General features: G+C 51.9%; 1 protein-coding gene across 2 annotated transcripts in view; it reads right to left on the bottom strand.

Annotated features, from left to right (window-relative positions):
• The window catches only part of RHBDL3 (rhomboid like 3), a 52,871-nt gene that overhangs the window by 21,273 nt on the left and 15,543 nt on the right, over positions 1-16,055 (bottom strand). For both annotated transcript variants that reach the window (XM_032428970.1, XM_032428969.1), the window contains 4 exons: positions 14,497-14,655; positions 8,871-9,095; positions 4,272-4,420; positions 805-917 (listed from right to left, as the gene is read on the bottom strand). In XM_032428970.1, coding sequence (XP_032284861.1) covers positions 805-917; positions 4,272-4,420; positions 8,871-9,095; positions 14,497-14,655 — 646 coding nt within the window. The remainder of the gene's footprint in view (positions 1-804; positions 918-4,271; positions 4,421-8,870; positions 9,096-14,496; positions 14,656-16,055) is intronic.

The following is a 16,055-nucleotide window of genomic DNA, read 5'->3' on the forward strand; positions in this document are numbered from 1 at the left end:
AGAGCTGAGGCGGCAAACCTTGTAAAAAAAAAAAAAAATCCAGCTATAAAGTTGGAAACATCACGAGGGAGATCCCTCTGTTCAGAAACCTGGTTGGTGCAGACTTTTCCTGCAGAAATGCAGCCTGCTCTCCTCAGCTCACCCCAGCCCGCCTCACCTCCACTGGGGAGGGAGAGGGGGAGTCCCGCTGGCTATAGGGTACCCTCCCCATCCTCAAGGTCATGGTCCTCCGCCATGTGAGCGGAGTCAGCGGGGCCCCAGTCTCCTTCAGCTGGCATGGGTGCTCACCATGTCTCAGGCCAGACTGTTTCCTGTCAGCAGTGGGTCAATCAGGAGGGCAGGTGCTGGCCTGGCTGGGGAGGGACCTGGGCTCACCCACACCTTGGATGTCCCTGCAGCAATCTCACTGTGCCCAGCACGGTTTACACGGCCCTCTTATTCCACTTGTCACCTCCCTCTGCCCTCCTAACACCCTACAGGCAAATCTGATTAGTTCCTTCCTAAAACTTAATGGGGCCAAGAGAGGTTAAGGAATTTCCCCAAGCTCACACAGCTTCAACATGGCAGCATAAAGATGGAAAGTCTCCTCCCCTTGCCATCACATGCCTCTCCCTGTGGATGGCAGGCCCCTTTCCAGCCCCCCTGGGGCGGTGGGGAGATTGGCCTGGAGGACAACCCTAATAGTTAGGAGCCTTGGGGATGGGGTCCGGTGTCCCTGGAAGCCTGGGACTTGCCCAATCCCGTGGGGTCTCCTCGCCGCCTTGGGGAAGTTTACCTCTGTGGATTCGTGGCCCACCTGCCTACCTGCCACAACACCAGCCACGTAGACAAGCCCAATACGGGTTGCTCCATGCACCATCTCCAAGGGCACCCCCACAAGGAGCTGCAGCACCACGTTGAGTCCCAGGTGTTCTATCCTGTATAGAAAGACCACACTCCATCATTCATTCATTCATTCATTCAGCAAACACTGTATGCCAAGATGCAGGGATCCAGCAGTGAATTATACCTGCTTTGAGGAGCTCATGGTCTGGGTTGGGGGTGGGGGAAGGAATTACAATGCAGACAGACCATCTTGGAAAGAGCATACCTTGCCTGCCACCTGGGACAGGAACGGTGCAGGGCCTGGGCAGTGTTTGGCAATGTCTGCACCTGCCATAGTGAAGAGGGCAGGTAACCATGGTAGAGATCCAGCAAATCCATCGGCTGACACATGAGAAGCCAAGGCTTGGAGAGGGGCACTGCCTGGCTTAAAGTCACACAGCTCCGGCTCCTGATGTGCAGAATCTGCTCCACTCACCAGGCTACAAAGGTGCTCTGGGGCTCACTATTGTATGTGTAAGAGAAAAATGTTTTCAGGGCTCCTGGGTGGCTCAGTCGGTTAAGCGTCTGCCTTCGGCTCAGATCATGATCCCAGGGTCCTGGGATCAAGCCCAGCGTCAGGCTCTCTGCTCCGCGGGGAGCCTGCTTCTCCCTCTCCGTTTGCCCCTCCCCCTGCTTTGTGCTCTCTCGCTCTCTCTCTCTCAAATAAAGTCTTAAAAAAAAGGAAAGATGTTTTCAAAACAAAAGCAAGCATTAGAGATATCTCTTAGAACTGAATAATTCCTTTGTTTTTTAAGATTTTATTTATTTGACAGAGAAAGAGAGAGAGGGAGCAAGCACAAGCAGGGGGAGCAGGAGAGGGAGAAGCAGGCTCCCCGCTGAGCAGGGAGCCCGACGCTGGGCTCAATCCCAGGACCCTGCGATCATGACCTGAGTTGAAAGCAGACACTTAACTGACTGAGCCACCCAGGTGCCCCTAGAACTTAATAATTCAAAGTTATCCCTTAAGATCTCATAGGGGAAGCTTCTCCCTCCTGGTGTGAGAAGGAACACTCTCTACTCCCAAACTCCCAGGGATGGCTTTTCTTACTCTGTGAATACTTCCCTTTTTATACTATCATACACCTGTGACCAGATCTTGTTGCTAAATGGTGTCTAGCTGAGTGCACCTGTTACTAGAAAAAACTGTAACATTACTATCACTACATCAAATATGTGCTTTCAAATTTACAAAACACTTTAACATCCATTATCTCATTTAAACTGAGCCTACAGCATCTGCACAGCTTCCTGGGGATGGTTAAGTTATAGGGTAACAGAGCACATCATGGGGGGGCCCTGGCTGGGTCACAGCCCTGGCCCTGGTCGGCAGGGCCCGGCCTGGAGGCCAACTGCTGTGCCGCTTGGGTCCACGTGGGCACCTGCCTGCCCAGGAGAGCACCTGCAAGGTAGCTCAGACAGATGGGGCTCTGTCCTAAACTCCCACCATGCCTGGAGTTTTCTAGCCCACACCAACTGTGCCAGCCAAAGGGTTAGAAGCGTCAGACAAATGCCCTGGAAAGGAGTCGGACGGTAGCATCAGACTCAGTCCTTGGTTTACAGATGAGAGCCCGAGACTAGAAGATGCCAGGAGAGGGACCCAGGGCTCTACCTCCCAAGCCGAGCTCCTTCCTCTCTACCACACTGATTTCTGGATTCACCAGTCCACAGTGGGCCTCTCGGTCATAGGTCACCTTGCTGGGCTCGCCCCACATGCTGGCCAACCATCCCTACCTCCTGTCCAAGAGCCCCTCCCTCAAAATCACACACCAGGAAGCTCCTCCCAGGGTTCCCCCAGGCAGGCACTGCCCCATCAGAAGCACCAGCCAGAGAAAGGCCGGAGGCCACCCCTATGGTCCTCGGCTAAGAGCCTCTGTGCCCTGTCCACTTTGGCTTCGAGGCTTTTAGTTCCCAGAGGCAGGGAGTGGACAAGGAGGCTTTGGAGGCTTTGTGCATGCTTGATCCTCACCCCAGAGGCTCAGGGAAGGCCAGAGGGCAGTCCCAGAAACAAGACAACACATGTACAAGTTCCATCCCATGTGCAGTCAGAGGCTGGGCAGCCTGGGCAGGGAAGCCTCCCTCCCCAACCCCAGTTCCTTGGTTCACAAGAAGACCAATGCATGATGCACCCTCCTCGTTCTGCTCCTTGGTCCTATGAGAGCAAAGCCTGAGACATGGCAGGCAAAGCGCCAGCCTGCGCGAACCATCCCCTCTTCTGGCTCAGAGTGGAGACAGCCATTGGTAACCACTGACGTGCCTGGTCACCCCAAAACTCCTCTTCAGTAAGTGTAACCAATTAGGGATTGGCACCTGTGCTGCTTTGGAGACTCCTCAGCAGGAGGGGAGGCTCACAGTGTGGCTCCCTCTTGGCCATTGTGGGTCTTTCTGCTAAGGAATGGGAATAATGGAGCCACGGGGACCAGAGTGATCCTCTTCCCATTTCCAACGCCAGGGACAAGCACCCCCAGACTTTTCCCAGGCGAACGGTGAGCCCTTTCGCTTCTCTCTGCAGAGGCCATAGAAGACACAACAAAGGTCTGGGTGTCTGGCTACTCAGCTTTCCCAACTCAGTGCTTTTACTGTGTAAAAACAGTCTCCAGTCCAGAGGGGACTGGGACCCGGGTGGTCACCTGGCCAGACAGTAGGTCCTTATCATGGGGTAGGAGGCACCCATGAGAACTGACTGTATTCCAGCCCCAAAAGAGGCCACATATCTGTCAACAGAAACTACCAGTATTGCTAGAATTCCTCAAAAAGACTCTCACCACCTATGGAGACCACCTTGGAAAAAAGGCACTTTCAAAAGAAATTTGTCCTTTGTGGGCGCCTGGGTAGCTCAGTTGGTTAAGCGACTGCCTTCGGCTCAGGTCATGATCCTGGTGTCCCTGGATCAAGTCCCGCATCGGGCTCCCTGCTTGGCAGGGAGTCTGCTTCGCCCTCTGACCCTCCCCCCTCTCATGTGGCTTCTCTCTCTCTCAAATAAATAAATAAAATCTTAAAAAAAAAAAAGAAAGAAATTTGTCCTTTGTTTCACTTGAGACACACACACACACACACACACACACACACACACACACACGAGTTTGTGGACAATGAACTTGGTTGCTAACCACACTTCCCTTTTTGCCTTGGCCACTAGGAAGCTCAGAGCAAACTTATAACCTACATTTATACTGCTCTCACTATGGGCTTAAATTGAGCATTTTCATCCATCCATTTCCCCCTTCCCACACACTGTCAATAAGTAACTCATATATTTTGGTATTAGATAAGTTTCAAGGAGCCACCTCAAATGCTGTGTCCGGGCAGATAAAAATAAACTAAAACAACACGTATTTCAATCTAGGCTCTCTGGACCTCCTATTTTCCCACAGGGACTCTGGCCAGAGCGAAAGAAGGCAGGTACTCACCCCGCGTGCATGAAGATGTACGTCAGGTAGCGCCACGCCTGCACTCGGAGCTGCGGGTGGTAAACCAGGGAGTTCTTCAGGTACCGCGGATGGGTTACCTGCAGCACGAATTGGTCCAGCGACACTCCATTGTAGAGGAAAAAGGCAACCTGGATGAAAACACGGGACGGCGAGGGCCTGTTACGGATGCAAGACTGCCTGCGAGCCTCTGGCGCTAACCCTCGGGATACCTACTGGAAGGTGTCCCCTTTCCTCCTCAGAGAATGAGGGACACCTGCATGGCCAGCGTCCAGCCTAGCTTTCAACCACCTCTCCCCGCACTTCTCTTTGATTATTTTGGTTTTGTTTTTTGTTTTTTTTTAAGATTGTATTTATTTATTTGACAGAGAGCACAAGCAGGGAGGCAGGGGGAGCAGCAGGCAGAAGGAGAGGCAGAGGGAGAAGCAGGCTTCCTGCTGAGCCCGATTCAGGGCTCGATCCCAGGACCCTGGGGTCATGACCTGAGCGGAAGAAAATGCTTAACTGACTGAGCCACCCAGGCGTCCCTCTGTTTGGTTATTTTGTATTAAATGGTCACAGCATGGTCACAGGGGTTCTGCCCACACCTCCTCAGTGCTAGGCAGGAAGGGCTCAGAGGGTTTTAAACTAATTGCAGTGGGGCGCCTGGGTGACTCAGTCGGTTGAGCGTCAGACTCTTGGTTTCGGCTCAGGTCATGGTCTCATGGTCATGGGATCGAGCCCCACGTCGGGCTCTGTGCTCAGCGGAGAGTCTGCTTCAGATTCTCTCTCCCTCTCCCTCCCCGCGCTTGCCGTCTCTCTCTCTGCTCTCCCTTGCTCTCAAATAAATAAATAAAATATTAAAAAAAAAAAAACAACAACGAATTGGAGTAATAACTTACATACTCATTTGGGAGAAGAGGCAATGCCACAGAAGTAGATTTTTTTAAATTGTGGCAAAATACACATAAGATAAAATTTCCCATTTGTATCAGTTTTAAATGTACAGCTCAGTGACATTCAGTATATTTATGTTGTTGCACCAGCTACAGAAGTCTTCTCATCTTGTAAAACTGAAACTCTGTCTCCATTCAACACCAACTCCCCACTCTCCTCTCCCCCAGCCCTGGCAACCACCATTCTACTTCCTGTCTCTATGAACTTGACTCCCCTGGGCGCCTCATCTAAGAGGACTCATACAGTGTCTATCTTTTTGTGGCTGGCTTATTTCACTTAGCATCGTGTCCTCAAGCTCCACTCGTGTTATAGCACGTACCCGGATCTCCTTCCTTTTTCAGGCTGAATACTATTCCACTGAATATACAGAGCACAGTTTGTTACCCATCCATCCATTCATTCAACACTTGGGTTGCTTCCACATTTTAGCTATTGTGAATAATGCCATGGAGACAGGTATACCAATATCTCTTTGAGTCCCTGCTTTTGATTTTTTTCAGGTATATACCCAGAAGTGGGGTTGCTGGATCACACGGTAGTTCTGTTTAATTTTCTGAGGAACCTCCATACTGTTTCCAGTAGTGGCTGCACCAGTTTGCATTCCCACCCACAGTGCACCAGGGCTCCCATTTCTCTGCCTCCTCGCCAACACTCCACAGGAGCTGATTTTTGCAGATGACTGAAGCATCCTTGTTTACCCCAAAAAGGTATTTTTTTTCCTAGACTTTTTCTTTCTTTTTTTTTTTTTAAGATTTTTTATTTATTTTTAAACAGAGAGAGAGACAGTGAGAGAGGGAACACAAGCAGGGAGAGTGGGAGAGGGAGAAGCAGGCTTCCCACCGAGCAGGGAGCCCGATGTGGGACTCGATCCCAGGACCCTGGGATCATGACCTGAGCCGAAGGCAGACACTTAACGACTGAGCCACCCAGGCGCCCTCTAGACTCTTTCTAAAATGCATCATTCAGGGGCGCTTGGGTGGCTCAGTCAGTTAAGCATCCAACTCTTGATTTTGGCTCGGGTCATGGTCTCGGGGTCATGAGATCGAGCCCCGCATTAGGACTCAACCTGGAGTCTGCTTGGGGTTCTCTCTCACCCTGTTCTCTCTCTCTCCCTATTCTCTCTCTTTTAAACAAATAAATAAAATCTTAAAAAAAATAAAAATAAAATTCATCATTCAGGGGCACCTGGCTGGCTCAGTTGGAAGAGAACGTGACTCTTGATGTCGAGGTTGTGAGTTCAAGCCCCATGTTGGGTGTAGAGATTACTTAAATAAACTTTTTAAAAAATAATAAAATAAAATAAGATAAATGCTCATTCATTTTCCTGTGTTCCTCCTCAGGGTGTATGCATAGTCTTAAAGCTGTCTCAGGTATTGATCTGGGCTGTTAGAGTAAAGTCTTCTCCAGCAACTGATGGGGTTTTCACTCCTACAGAAAACGGCCCTAAATTCCTGTGTTTCTTTAAGACTCAGGTCTGCTTCTAAATTTTTCGTTCTCTCCCATACTGCCCGGTTGGCAGCAGGTTATTAACCAGGTACTACAATCAGGTTCTTATTCCCTGTTGCTGGCTGGTCGTGAGCCCCTTCTAGTAGCTTCTTACCATGTCCCTTCCATTCCCTGTTATGGAACCAGAAAACCAAGTTTCTAAAAACTGTATGTAAAACAAAAGCTTTGGGCTTTAGTACAAGTATTTGGAAAGAGTTATTTCTGTATTTTCTTCCAGATTGGCGGTTTGAGTTTACATGGCTGAAGTTTCTGGAAACATGAAACCAATCTGGACGCTCAATCTGGCCTCTCTGGATGACCTTGGATAAATTATTTGAAATCTCTGGTCCTTGGTTTCCTCATCTGGAAATGGGGATGCCCATGCCTACCCTTCCAAGACGGTCATGAGGTTTGAAGGGGGTAAAGTACATGAAGAGCCAGCTGGGTGCCCGTCACGCACGCAGCAAATGAAGCTATAATTAGTGTGGGGTTCAGGCCCCCCAGCAGGACTCCCCTGGGCTTCAAGGGGAACCTCTCTGTCCATCTTTCACAATGTGGGTGGCCTGGCAGCAAATACAGCTCCCAAGGCAGCTCATTATTACTGGTCCTCAAATAGAACTTAATAAATAGACCAACACAGAAAGCATTTGGAAAACGATTCCAAGAATATCTCAGAAAAATCGCATCTTCAACATGGACTTGGATGAAGACATAACAACAAATGGAGGAGTGGGGGGTACAGACCGGCTAGTCTGATTTAGGAGAAAAGAAGGAGGATGTCACGGAGCTTAATGATCCTGCTATTGGATTCGGCATCAACTTTAAAAGAACATATGCTTGGGGGCGCCTGGGTGGCTCAGTCGTTAAGCGTCTGCCTTCGGCTCAGGTCATGATCCCAGGGCCCTGGGATCGAGCCCCACATCGGGCTCCCTGCTCGGCGGGAAGCCTGCTTCTCCCTCTCCTGCTCCCCCTGCTGGTGTTCCCTCCTTCGCTGTGTCTGTGTTAAATAAATAAATAAATAAATAAATAAATAAATAAATAAATAACACCTCCAACTGCCCTTAAGCCTGAAGAAATGCCTGCACCTTAAGAGGTAGCAGGAGCGGGCTCCTGAGTGGCTCAGATGGTTAGGCATCTGCCTTTGGCTCAGGTCATGATCCCAGGGTTCTGGGATCGAGTCCCACATCAGGCTCCCTGCTCCGTGGGAAGCCTGCTTCTCCCTCTCCCACTCCCCCTGCTTGTATTCCCTCTCTCGCTGTGCCTCTCTCTGTCAAATAAATAAATAAAATCTTTTAAAAAAATAAATAAATAAAAATAAAAAATAAAAGAACATATGCTTGGGGAGGGGGAGGGTGTGGTAATTAGGCCCATGGCTCTGGAAGAGAAACCTTTACAGACTCTAGCACACGGTTCAGGAGCTGGGGCTGGGAGCCCACAAGGTTCTAGGCTGAACAGCCAAAAGAATTCAGAGTTTCTCACACATGGGCACTGATTCAGAAATTCGTCCCTTTGGATTCTGTTGCATAAGCAGAAGACGGTTAGAATAACAATAGGTATGGATGATTCCCTAAGGGGAGAAGGTTCTTTCAAAATGTTAAGCCCACATTTACCTGTTCATAAACACCCCCTCCCATATGCATTTGTAATGCTTTTGCGTTCAGAAAGCACCACCAGCCACTCTTGCTCTAGAATAGAGGAGTCCTACGGGAGGGGAGCAGGTCTGGTTATCCCTGCTTTACAGGTGGGTGATGGAGTCCCAGGGGAGCAAACTACTTACCCAAGTTACTCACTCAGGGAGGAACTAAAATAACTAAAATCACTCGGTTTTTAATGAGTTAACTACCCCCAAATCAACAAGCTTATTACATTGCTTGTGTTGCTGTGGTTTTGGTAGGGGTGGAAATATGGGGATTTTGCTGTGGGGAGGATCGCTTGATAATAATCCTCGGGGTAGCCTTGCGGTCCAGGGGCTGGAATCACACTTGTAGGCACTGTCATGGGACCGGACTGGCAAATGACAACTGATCCTCAACCACTGCCTTTTCGGGGAGAAGATGTTGTCCTTCCCCTCTGGATCTCAGCTAGTCTCCTGCTCCCCTGCCCCCGCCCCCTCCCCAAGGCTGAGCAGCTCCCCCCAGCCCCCCCTCCCCCAGTCCTTGCCTCCAGCAGTGTGACTGTGATCATGAACCAGGGCGGGGGGCAGCAGGTGTAACTGTCGTAGTACCACTTCCGATCAATCTCCCGGGGCAGGGTCTCGTAGGCCACGTGGCGGATCAGCCGCTGGGAGAGGTTCAGCCCTTTCTCCTCCAGTAGGGCTTTGCTGCACAGCCTGCGGTTCCCCTGCAGGATGGCCTGGCGGAAGCTGTTGGACCGCTTGTTGCTCATCTGCGTGGGACACATGGTGCGGCAAAGGGTCAGAACGGGAGTCTCGGGGAGCCCTGACCCGTTTCCCCAGCCAGCACATTCCTTGGACTAAACAGGCCTCATCCCCCCTTCCTCTTTCTTCTATAATAGTTAACAAGAAGCAATATTCACTGAGCTCTTCTGTGGCCGAGGTGGTTCTAAGCTCTTCACGTGTGTTGGGCTCACTGGATACTCTTAACTAGTCTACTTGTTAGGTAAGGACTAGGAATACCCCACTCTACCAAATCACAGAGGGTTTTAGGAACCCACCAAGTTCAAACACAGTATGGCTCCAGAACCTATACTGATGTTCACCGTTCTTTCCTTCTATTCACCTATCCGTCAGCCGTCCATCACAATTTACTGAGCAACTACTAAGTGTCAGCACATTGCCAGACATAGGGGAATGCAACGGTGCTCAGGGCAAATAACTAAGCAGCAATCATGGTTCCAAGTGAAGGCTGCTGAGGGGAGCAAGCAGGCAGGGGCCCAGCCTGGTCCCACGGTGGTCAGGGAGGGCCTTCCATTGATCCCCATTCTCATCCTCTCCATGCCTACAAAGCTTGGATCTGGTTCTTTTTTTTTTTTTTTTAAGATTTTATTTATTTGACAGAGAGAGACACAGCGAGAGAGGGAACACAAGCAGGGGGAGTGGGAGAGGGAGAAGCAGGCTTCCCACGGAGCAGGGAGCCCGATGCGGGGCTCGATCCCAGGACCTCGGGATCATGACCTGAGCCGAAGGCAGACGCTTAATGGCTGAGCCACTCAGGCGCCCCTTGGATCTGGTTCTTGGTGGCTCAGGAGGAGTTCTGGAAATGTGGGCAGAGCTTAGGGCTCCATGTTCACTCACTGCAAGCTCAAGAAAGAATCATGAGTGAGAACTGAAGGATGATGAGGAGTTCGTGTCCTGAGACATCCTCGCTTGGGAAGAGGTGGGCAGACCTTGGTTAGATGGGCGAGTTTGTAGAGAGGTCTCTAGGACTAGAACCCAAAACTGTGCTTGTGGGAGGCCATCACTCCTGAGGGCCTTTAAGGGAACTGCAATGCCTGGTGAGCCCAGGAACTGGTTCTCAAGCCTTGTCTGTGGACTGGTCCTACCCTCGGCAGCCTAATGTTGCCATGATGAATCCTCACTGCAGTCCTGGCTGCCACGCTGTGGTCAGCCTGATTCCTAGAAACCAGGTGGCCAGTCCTGCTAACTTCCAGCCTCCTGGGACCTCTGTCGCCTCCCACCTGCCCTCCACGACCACACTCTAGACCCTTCTTATGAGGAGATAGAGCTCTCCCAACCCCAGAGCCCACAGGGCTGCCTGGGGAGCTGAGGCGGGGACTATCCACATATTCCTGGGACTGTGGCCTTAGCAGGGGACATTTGGCTAAACCTAGGCAGAAGTCCAGACAGGGCTGGCCAGGTGAACTAGGCCAAGGCACAGGGGTTTGAAGCCGTGTCAGGAGGGAGTAACAGGAGAGGACCTGAGTTCAGAGCAGGCCAGGTAGAATGAGCCTTTGTCTGCAGTCCCCCTTCTCTGTTCCTGGGTTCTATGGTCTTTTGCCTTCAAAATATGGCTTAACGCTCACCCCCTCCAGTAGGCCTTCCCAGATGAACCCCTTCCATTGATCCCTATTCTCATCCTCTCCATGCCTACAAAGCTTGGATCTGGTTCTTGGTGGCACAGGAGGAGTTCTGGAAACGTGGGCAGAGCTTGGGGCTCCATGTTCATTCACTGCAAGCTCAAGAAAGGATCATGGATTAACATAACAATAAAAAAAATTAAAAAAAAAAAGAAAGGATCATGTTATCAAACTGTTATCTTTTTTCTTTTTTACAAACTATTTTTTAAAATTTATTTTTAGAGAAAGAGAGCACACAGGCAGGAGGGACAAAGGGAGAGAGAGAGAGAGAGAATCCTAAGCAGGTTCCGCGCTTAGAGCAGAGTCCGACATGAGGCTCGATCTCACAACCCTGAGATCATGGCCCGAGCTGAAATCAAGAGTCAAACACTTAACTGACTGAGCTGCCCAGGTGCCCCTGTCAAAGTCTTATTTTTTTTTTTTTAAAGATTCTATTTATTTGACAGAGAGAGACAGCGAGAGAGGGAACACAAGCAGGGGGAGTGGGAGAGGGAGAAGCAGGCTTCCCGCGGAGCGGGGAGCCCGATGCGGGGCTCAATCCCAGGACCCTGGGATCATGACCTGAGCCGAAAGCAGATGCTTAACGACTGAGCCACCCAGGCACCCCGCCCCTGTCAAAGTCTTTTGCGGCCACTCTTACCATCCTCTCTCCCAGTCCCCGAATATGCACAGCATACTCACAACACACCCTGGCCACACCCTGAAGACTGACGCCGGGGGTGGGCTTGCCACGAGGACAGGGGAAGCAATGTGCACACACACCATTTGCCTGCACCCTGATGTGCCCAGAACCGAGCCGGGTCTCAGGCCTCATGGGGTTTACAAGGAGAGGCGAATGCTAGTTATTGGGTGCACAGCACTATCCTCACATTATAAAGATGGGGACTAGGGGCGCCTGGCCGGCTCAGTTGGTAGAGCACGCGACTCTTGATCTTGGGGTCGTGAGTTCGAGCCCCATATTGGGCATACAGATTACTTAAGTAAATAAATAAACTTTTAAAAACAAATAAATAAAAAATAAAGATGGGGACTAAAGCTTGGAGAAGGTGAGTAATTTTCTCAAGGACCCAAAGAGGGGCGCCTGGGTGGCTCAGTTGGTGGAGCGTCTGCCTTCGGCTCAGGTCATGATCCCAGGGTCCTGGGATCGAGCCCCATGTCCAGCTCCTGGCTCAGAGGGGAGGCTGCTTCTCCCTCTCCCTCTGCCTCTACCCCTGCTTGTCCTCTCTCTTTCTCTGTATCTCTGTGTCTCGAATGAATAAATAAGATCTTTCATTTAAAAAAAAAAAAAAAAAAGGGACCCAAAGAGTCAGGATTCAAATCCAGATACATCTGACTCCAAAGCCCATGCCAGCCTGTAGGGTACTCTTGTGCCACTAGATAAGGGAGTCTTTTCTTGCAGGTGGATGCACCCATTCTAGGCCTTGGTGAACAAAGCCCATGCCAGATTTCAGTCCCCATTCATCTTACTGACAGGCACCCTTGCACAGTGCACAAGCTGCATGCCTGTACATGACGACCCTGGCCACCCAGCTGTAATACAATGTGGTCTGTGCTCTAAGAGAGGCCTGGGCAATGCATTGTGGGGGCTCTGGATAAGGTTGGTTCATTCGGCCCGGGATGGGTTGGGAAAGGGCTCACAAAGGATGCAGGGGAGTTTACCTGGGGGAAGAACATTAGAGATGACAAAATCTTTCAAATACTCCATCTTATTTAATCCTTGCGACAACCCCGAAGAGGGTATCCTTTGGCTTCATTTTACAAATGAGAAAACCCAGGGGCGCCTAGGTGGCTCAGTCGTTAAGCGTCTGCCTTCGGCTCAGGTCATGATCTCAGGATCCTGGGATCGAGCCCTGCATCAGGCTCCCTGCTCAGCGGGAAGCCTGCTTCTCCCTCTCCTACTCCCCCTGCTTGTGTTCCCTCTATCGCTGTGTCTCTCTCTGTCAAATAAATAAAAAACTTAAAAAAAAAAAAAATGAGAAAACCCAGGGACACTTGGGTGGCTCAGTCATTAAGCGTCTGCCTTCGGCTCAGGTCATGATCCCAGGGTCCTGGGATCGAGCCCCGCATCAGGCTCCCTGCTCAGTGGGAAGCCTGCTTCTCCCTCTCCCACTCCCCCTGCTTTGTGTTCCCTCTCTCGCTGTGTCTCTCTCTGTCAAATAAATAAATAAAATCTTAAAAAAAACAACAACAACAAATGAGAAAACCCAGGCTCAGGAGATCTTTCTCTGTGAAAGGCAGAGGCAGAGGCAGAAGCAGGACCCAGGTCTGCCTGACTCCAGCCCCTGGGCACTCTGCCTTCCTGAGAGCTTCCCTCCCGGAGAGCCCCTCCTTAGTCCTGGTCTCCAGGGCAGCCCCACTCACAAGAATCCAGGCTCTGGCTGGCTGCTCCAGCTTAGAACATGAATCCAGACATCCCAACAGGAACAAGCCATCTACTGCTGGAGTTCACACGGGAGACCCCACAGACCCGCAGCTGGACAGAAGCATCCCACTGGCCCAGCGAAGCCCTCACTCTGCCCTGAGCCTGAGCAGGGCATGTAGCAAGCATGCTGGGCTGTGAAGAGCCGATGCAGGCTCAAACCCGTGGCCTGGTCTTTGGTGGCACTGCTGGGCTCCAAGTTACAGGCTCACCTCCATTGCCCCTCCTCCCATGAATCCTGACTGTCCCCACTCCCCCATTTAGCTCAGCTCTGTCCCCCACCCTCTAGGAGGTCTGCTTTCTGGGTCCACTCCAAACAGATTTCTTTACCCCTAAAAGCGCTACAGCTGTTCCCTGCAATCATGCTAGTCTCTGGGCAAAGGAAGGCTTCCATCAAGAGGCAATGAGAACATTTCCAAAGCCTGGACACCCAGATCAGAGAGCTCACTCGGCACTTGGCACCTGGGCCCCCCCATCACCGGTGCCTTTGAATTCTAGGAGCCTGGGGAACCTCATGCAAGTCATTTCACTTTTATCCCTCCATGGGTGACAAGAAAAGGGGTGACTATCTCCACTTCACCAACAGGGAAACCGAGAGGAAACTTCTGGCCTTGTATTCATCTTGCTAGTTCATCCAGCTTCTACTCATGTCCCAGCCTTCCATGGTGGGATGCTTCCTGCTGAACCCCACTCCCATCTCGCCACAGTGGCCCCCATAACAGCACAGCAGTAGCCCCCAGTGAGGAGGAAGTCCCTGTTCCAAAACCCTGGTTCACAGGCCTACTGTCTTCAGCCCCTCCAACAAACCAGGACATCAGCCAGCAGATCTGAGGAGCTCTGGCCTTCACCCATGTGCCCAGTGCTCCCAACATCCACTCCCCAGCTCCCCTCCTTCCCACCTCCTCCTCCCAGCCTCCCTCTCAGTGGAACTGGCCCCACCCCCAGCTCCATGGGGTGGGCTTGAGTCAATCAACACATCCCACTGACCCAATCTAGGCCAAGGGGAGAGAGGAAATCCCAAGCTTTGTGTGGGAACTACCACAGAGGAGACCCTCTCTTGCCCAGCATGGTGAGGCCTGAGGGTGTAAGGGCTGGAAAAGCTGCAGCCACTTTGCTGTCACATGGGCGAGTGTGGACCTGCCAGGGGCTTCTTTGGGTATGTGCTGACACTACAGAGGCAGAACCAAAAGACAAAGAGAAACCGGGTCCTTCTGAGGCCTGGACTCCTTCAACGCTGCAAGCCAACCGATCCCTTTAATCGCATAAAGAGGACTTCTTAGCCATAACCCCCGAACAGACCCCTCCCAGAGGTCAGGGCCCCAGAGTGCTCACCAGGTTGACAAAATCCTGGTAGCAGATCTGCCCGTCTGCATGGCTGTCGGCGAGAGCCAGGAGCACCTCCCTTTTGTGCGGGTCCAGCTTGGAGCCGTGGCTCTCCAGGAGGCTCCGGAACCTGCCTGTGCTGATGTAGCCCGTGTTCCCAGGGTCGAACTGAGGGGGAAGCACAGACAGCATGGGGGTCAGTGGGGCCCTGCAGGTACCCGTCTCCATCACCACTCACCGGCTCCTGTCCCCAGCCCCTCTACCAAGAGGCCCAGGACTCGTCTGGGATGTGTCCAAGGCCCCCATGGGAGACATCCAAATAGGGCATGGACAACCACTTAAAGACCTAGAAGGCCCTGGAGCCCTTTGAGATCGCCCAATCCAACCAACTTGTGCGTGGATAGGGAAACTGAGGCTCAGAGAGGTTAAGCTCCCTCCTGTCCACCCCTAATCCTAACCCTGGACAAGAGGAAGAGCAGGAAGGAAAAGGCAACGAGGGGAGGAAGATGAGGAACTTCTGAGACTCGGGCCAGAGGGACTCCAGTGGGGGATGCTGAGGCCCCGGGGCCGCAGGGAGCAGGGGCCCAGCCTTGCAAATCCGGCCGCACCTGGCTGCCGGCGCCTCTCACACCCACACTCACATACACCCACAGCCATGCACACGGGCCTGGGTGGGGCTCCTCAGAGATACTGTGCAGCTTTGCACACCTGCGTCCCTCAGCCTGGGGGCCCCTTGCCCCCTCGTCTCCCAGGGAGACTCCGACTTACCCAGCCCAGCAACTCTGTGCAGTCTCAGGACTCCTCGGGACACAGGCTGCTCGGGCTGGACCCCCCTCCCCCGCACATCAGACAGACCTCTGGCCACCAGCCTGCCCGGCCCCCTCATCTCCTACCTGGGCCTCCTCACTGGGCTGGTGGCACAGGGGTACCCCAGGATTTAGCAGGAGCCTGGCATGACTGGCACTTGTAAACATTTCCTGGGCAGATACATAGTGGGTGTTGGATGAACAGAAGGGTACTAATCTTCCAGGGAAAGTATCATCGGTTCAGGTAGAAAAGGATCTCATTCATCTCTCCCAGAAAAGTCCCCAGCCTTTCCGTGCCTCTTCTGCAGGCCCTTCTTCCTCACAGAGCCCCCCCCAGCACACGCCCTGCCAGAGAATGACGAGAACCGTCTCTCGCCGATGTCAGCAGCTGTCCTGTCCACCAAGAGCCTCCCCACACAATGTTGCTGTGCCTCCAGACGGCGGCTGAGATTTCAAAAGGCAAACACACTGTGGATGTCCTTGTGTGCAGGATAGGGGAGCCCAGATGACCAAGCCCACGTTTCCCCCCTTTTCTAGAGAAGGTCAATGGAGACTATTTTAGGAAGGCTGATTCGGTGTGCAGTACCTCTAAGACAACCCAAAAGAAATAGCCAAGAGTCACAAGTCTTGGGCTATTTAAATTCTTCCCAGAACTCAACGAGGGACGACATCCCTAAAGAGGCTTGTTTAAAAATCGGCATGTGTCCCCACCCTCCATTCCAAATACCAGGTTCCAGGGATGACACCCATTTGGTTCACACC

Source organism: Phoca vitulina, unplaced genomic scaffold (assembly GCF_004348235.1).
Source record: "Phoca vitulina isolate PV1807 unplaced genomic scaffold, GSC_HSeal_1.0 scaffold40, whole genome shotgun sequence".
NCBI lineage: Eukaryota > Metazoa > Chordata > Mammalia > Carnivora > Phocidae > Phoca > Phoca vitulina.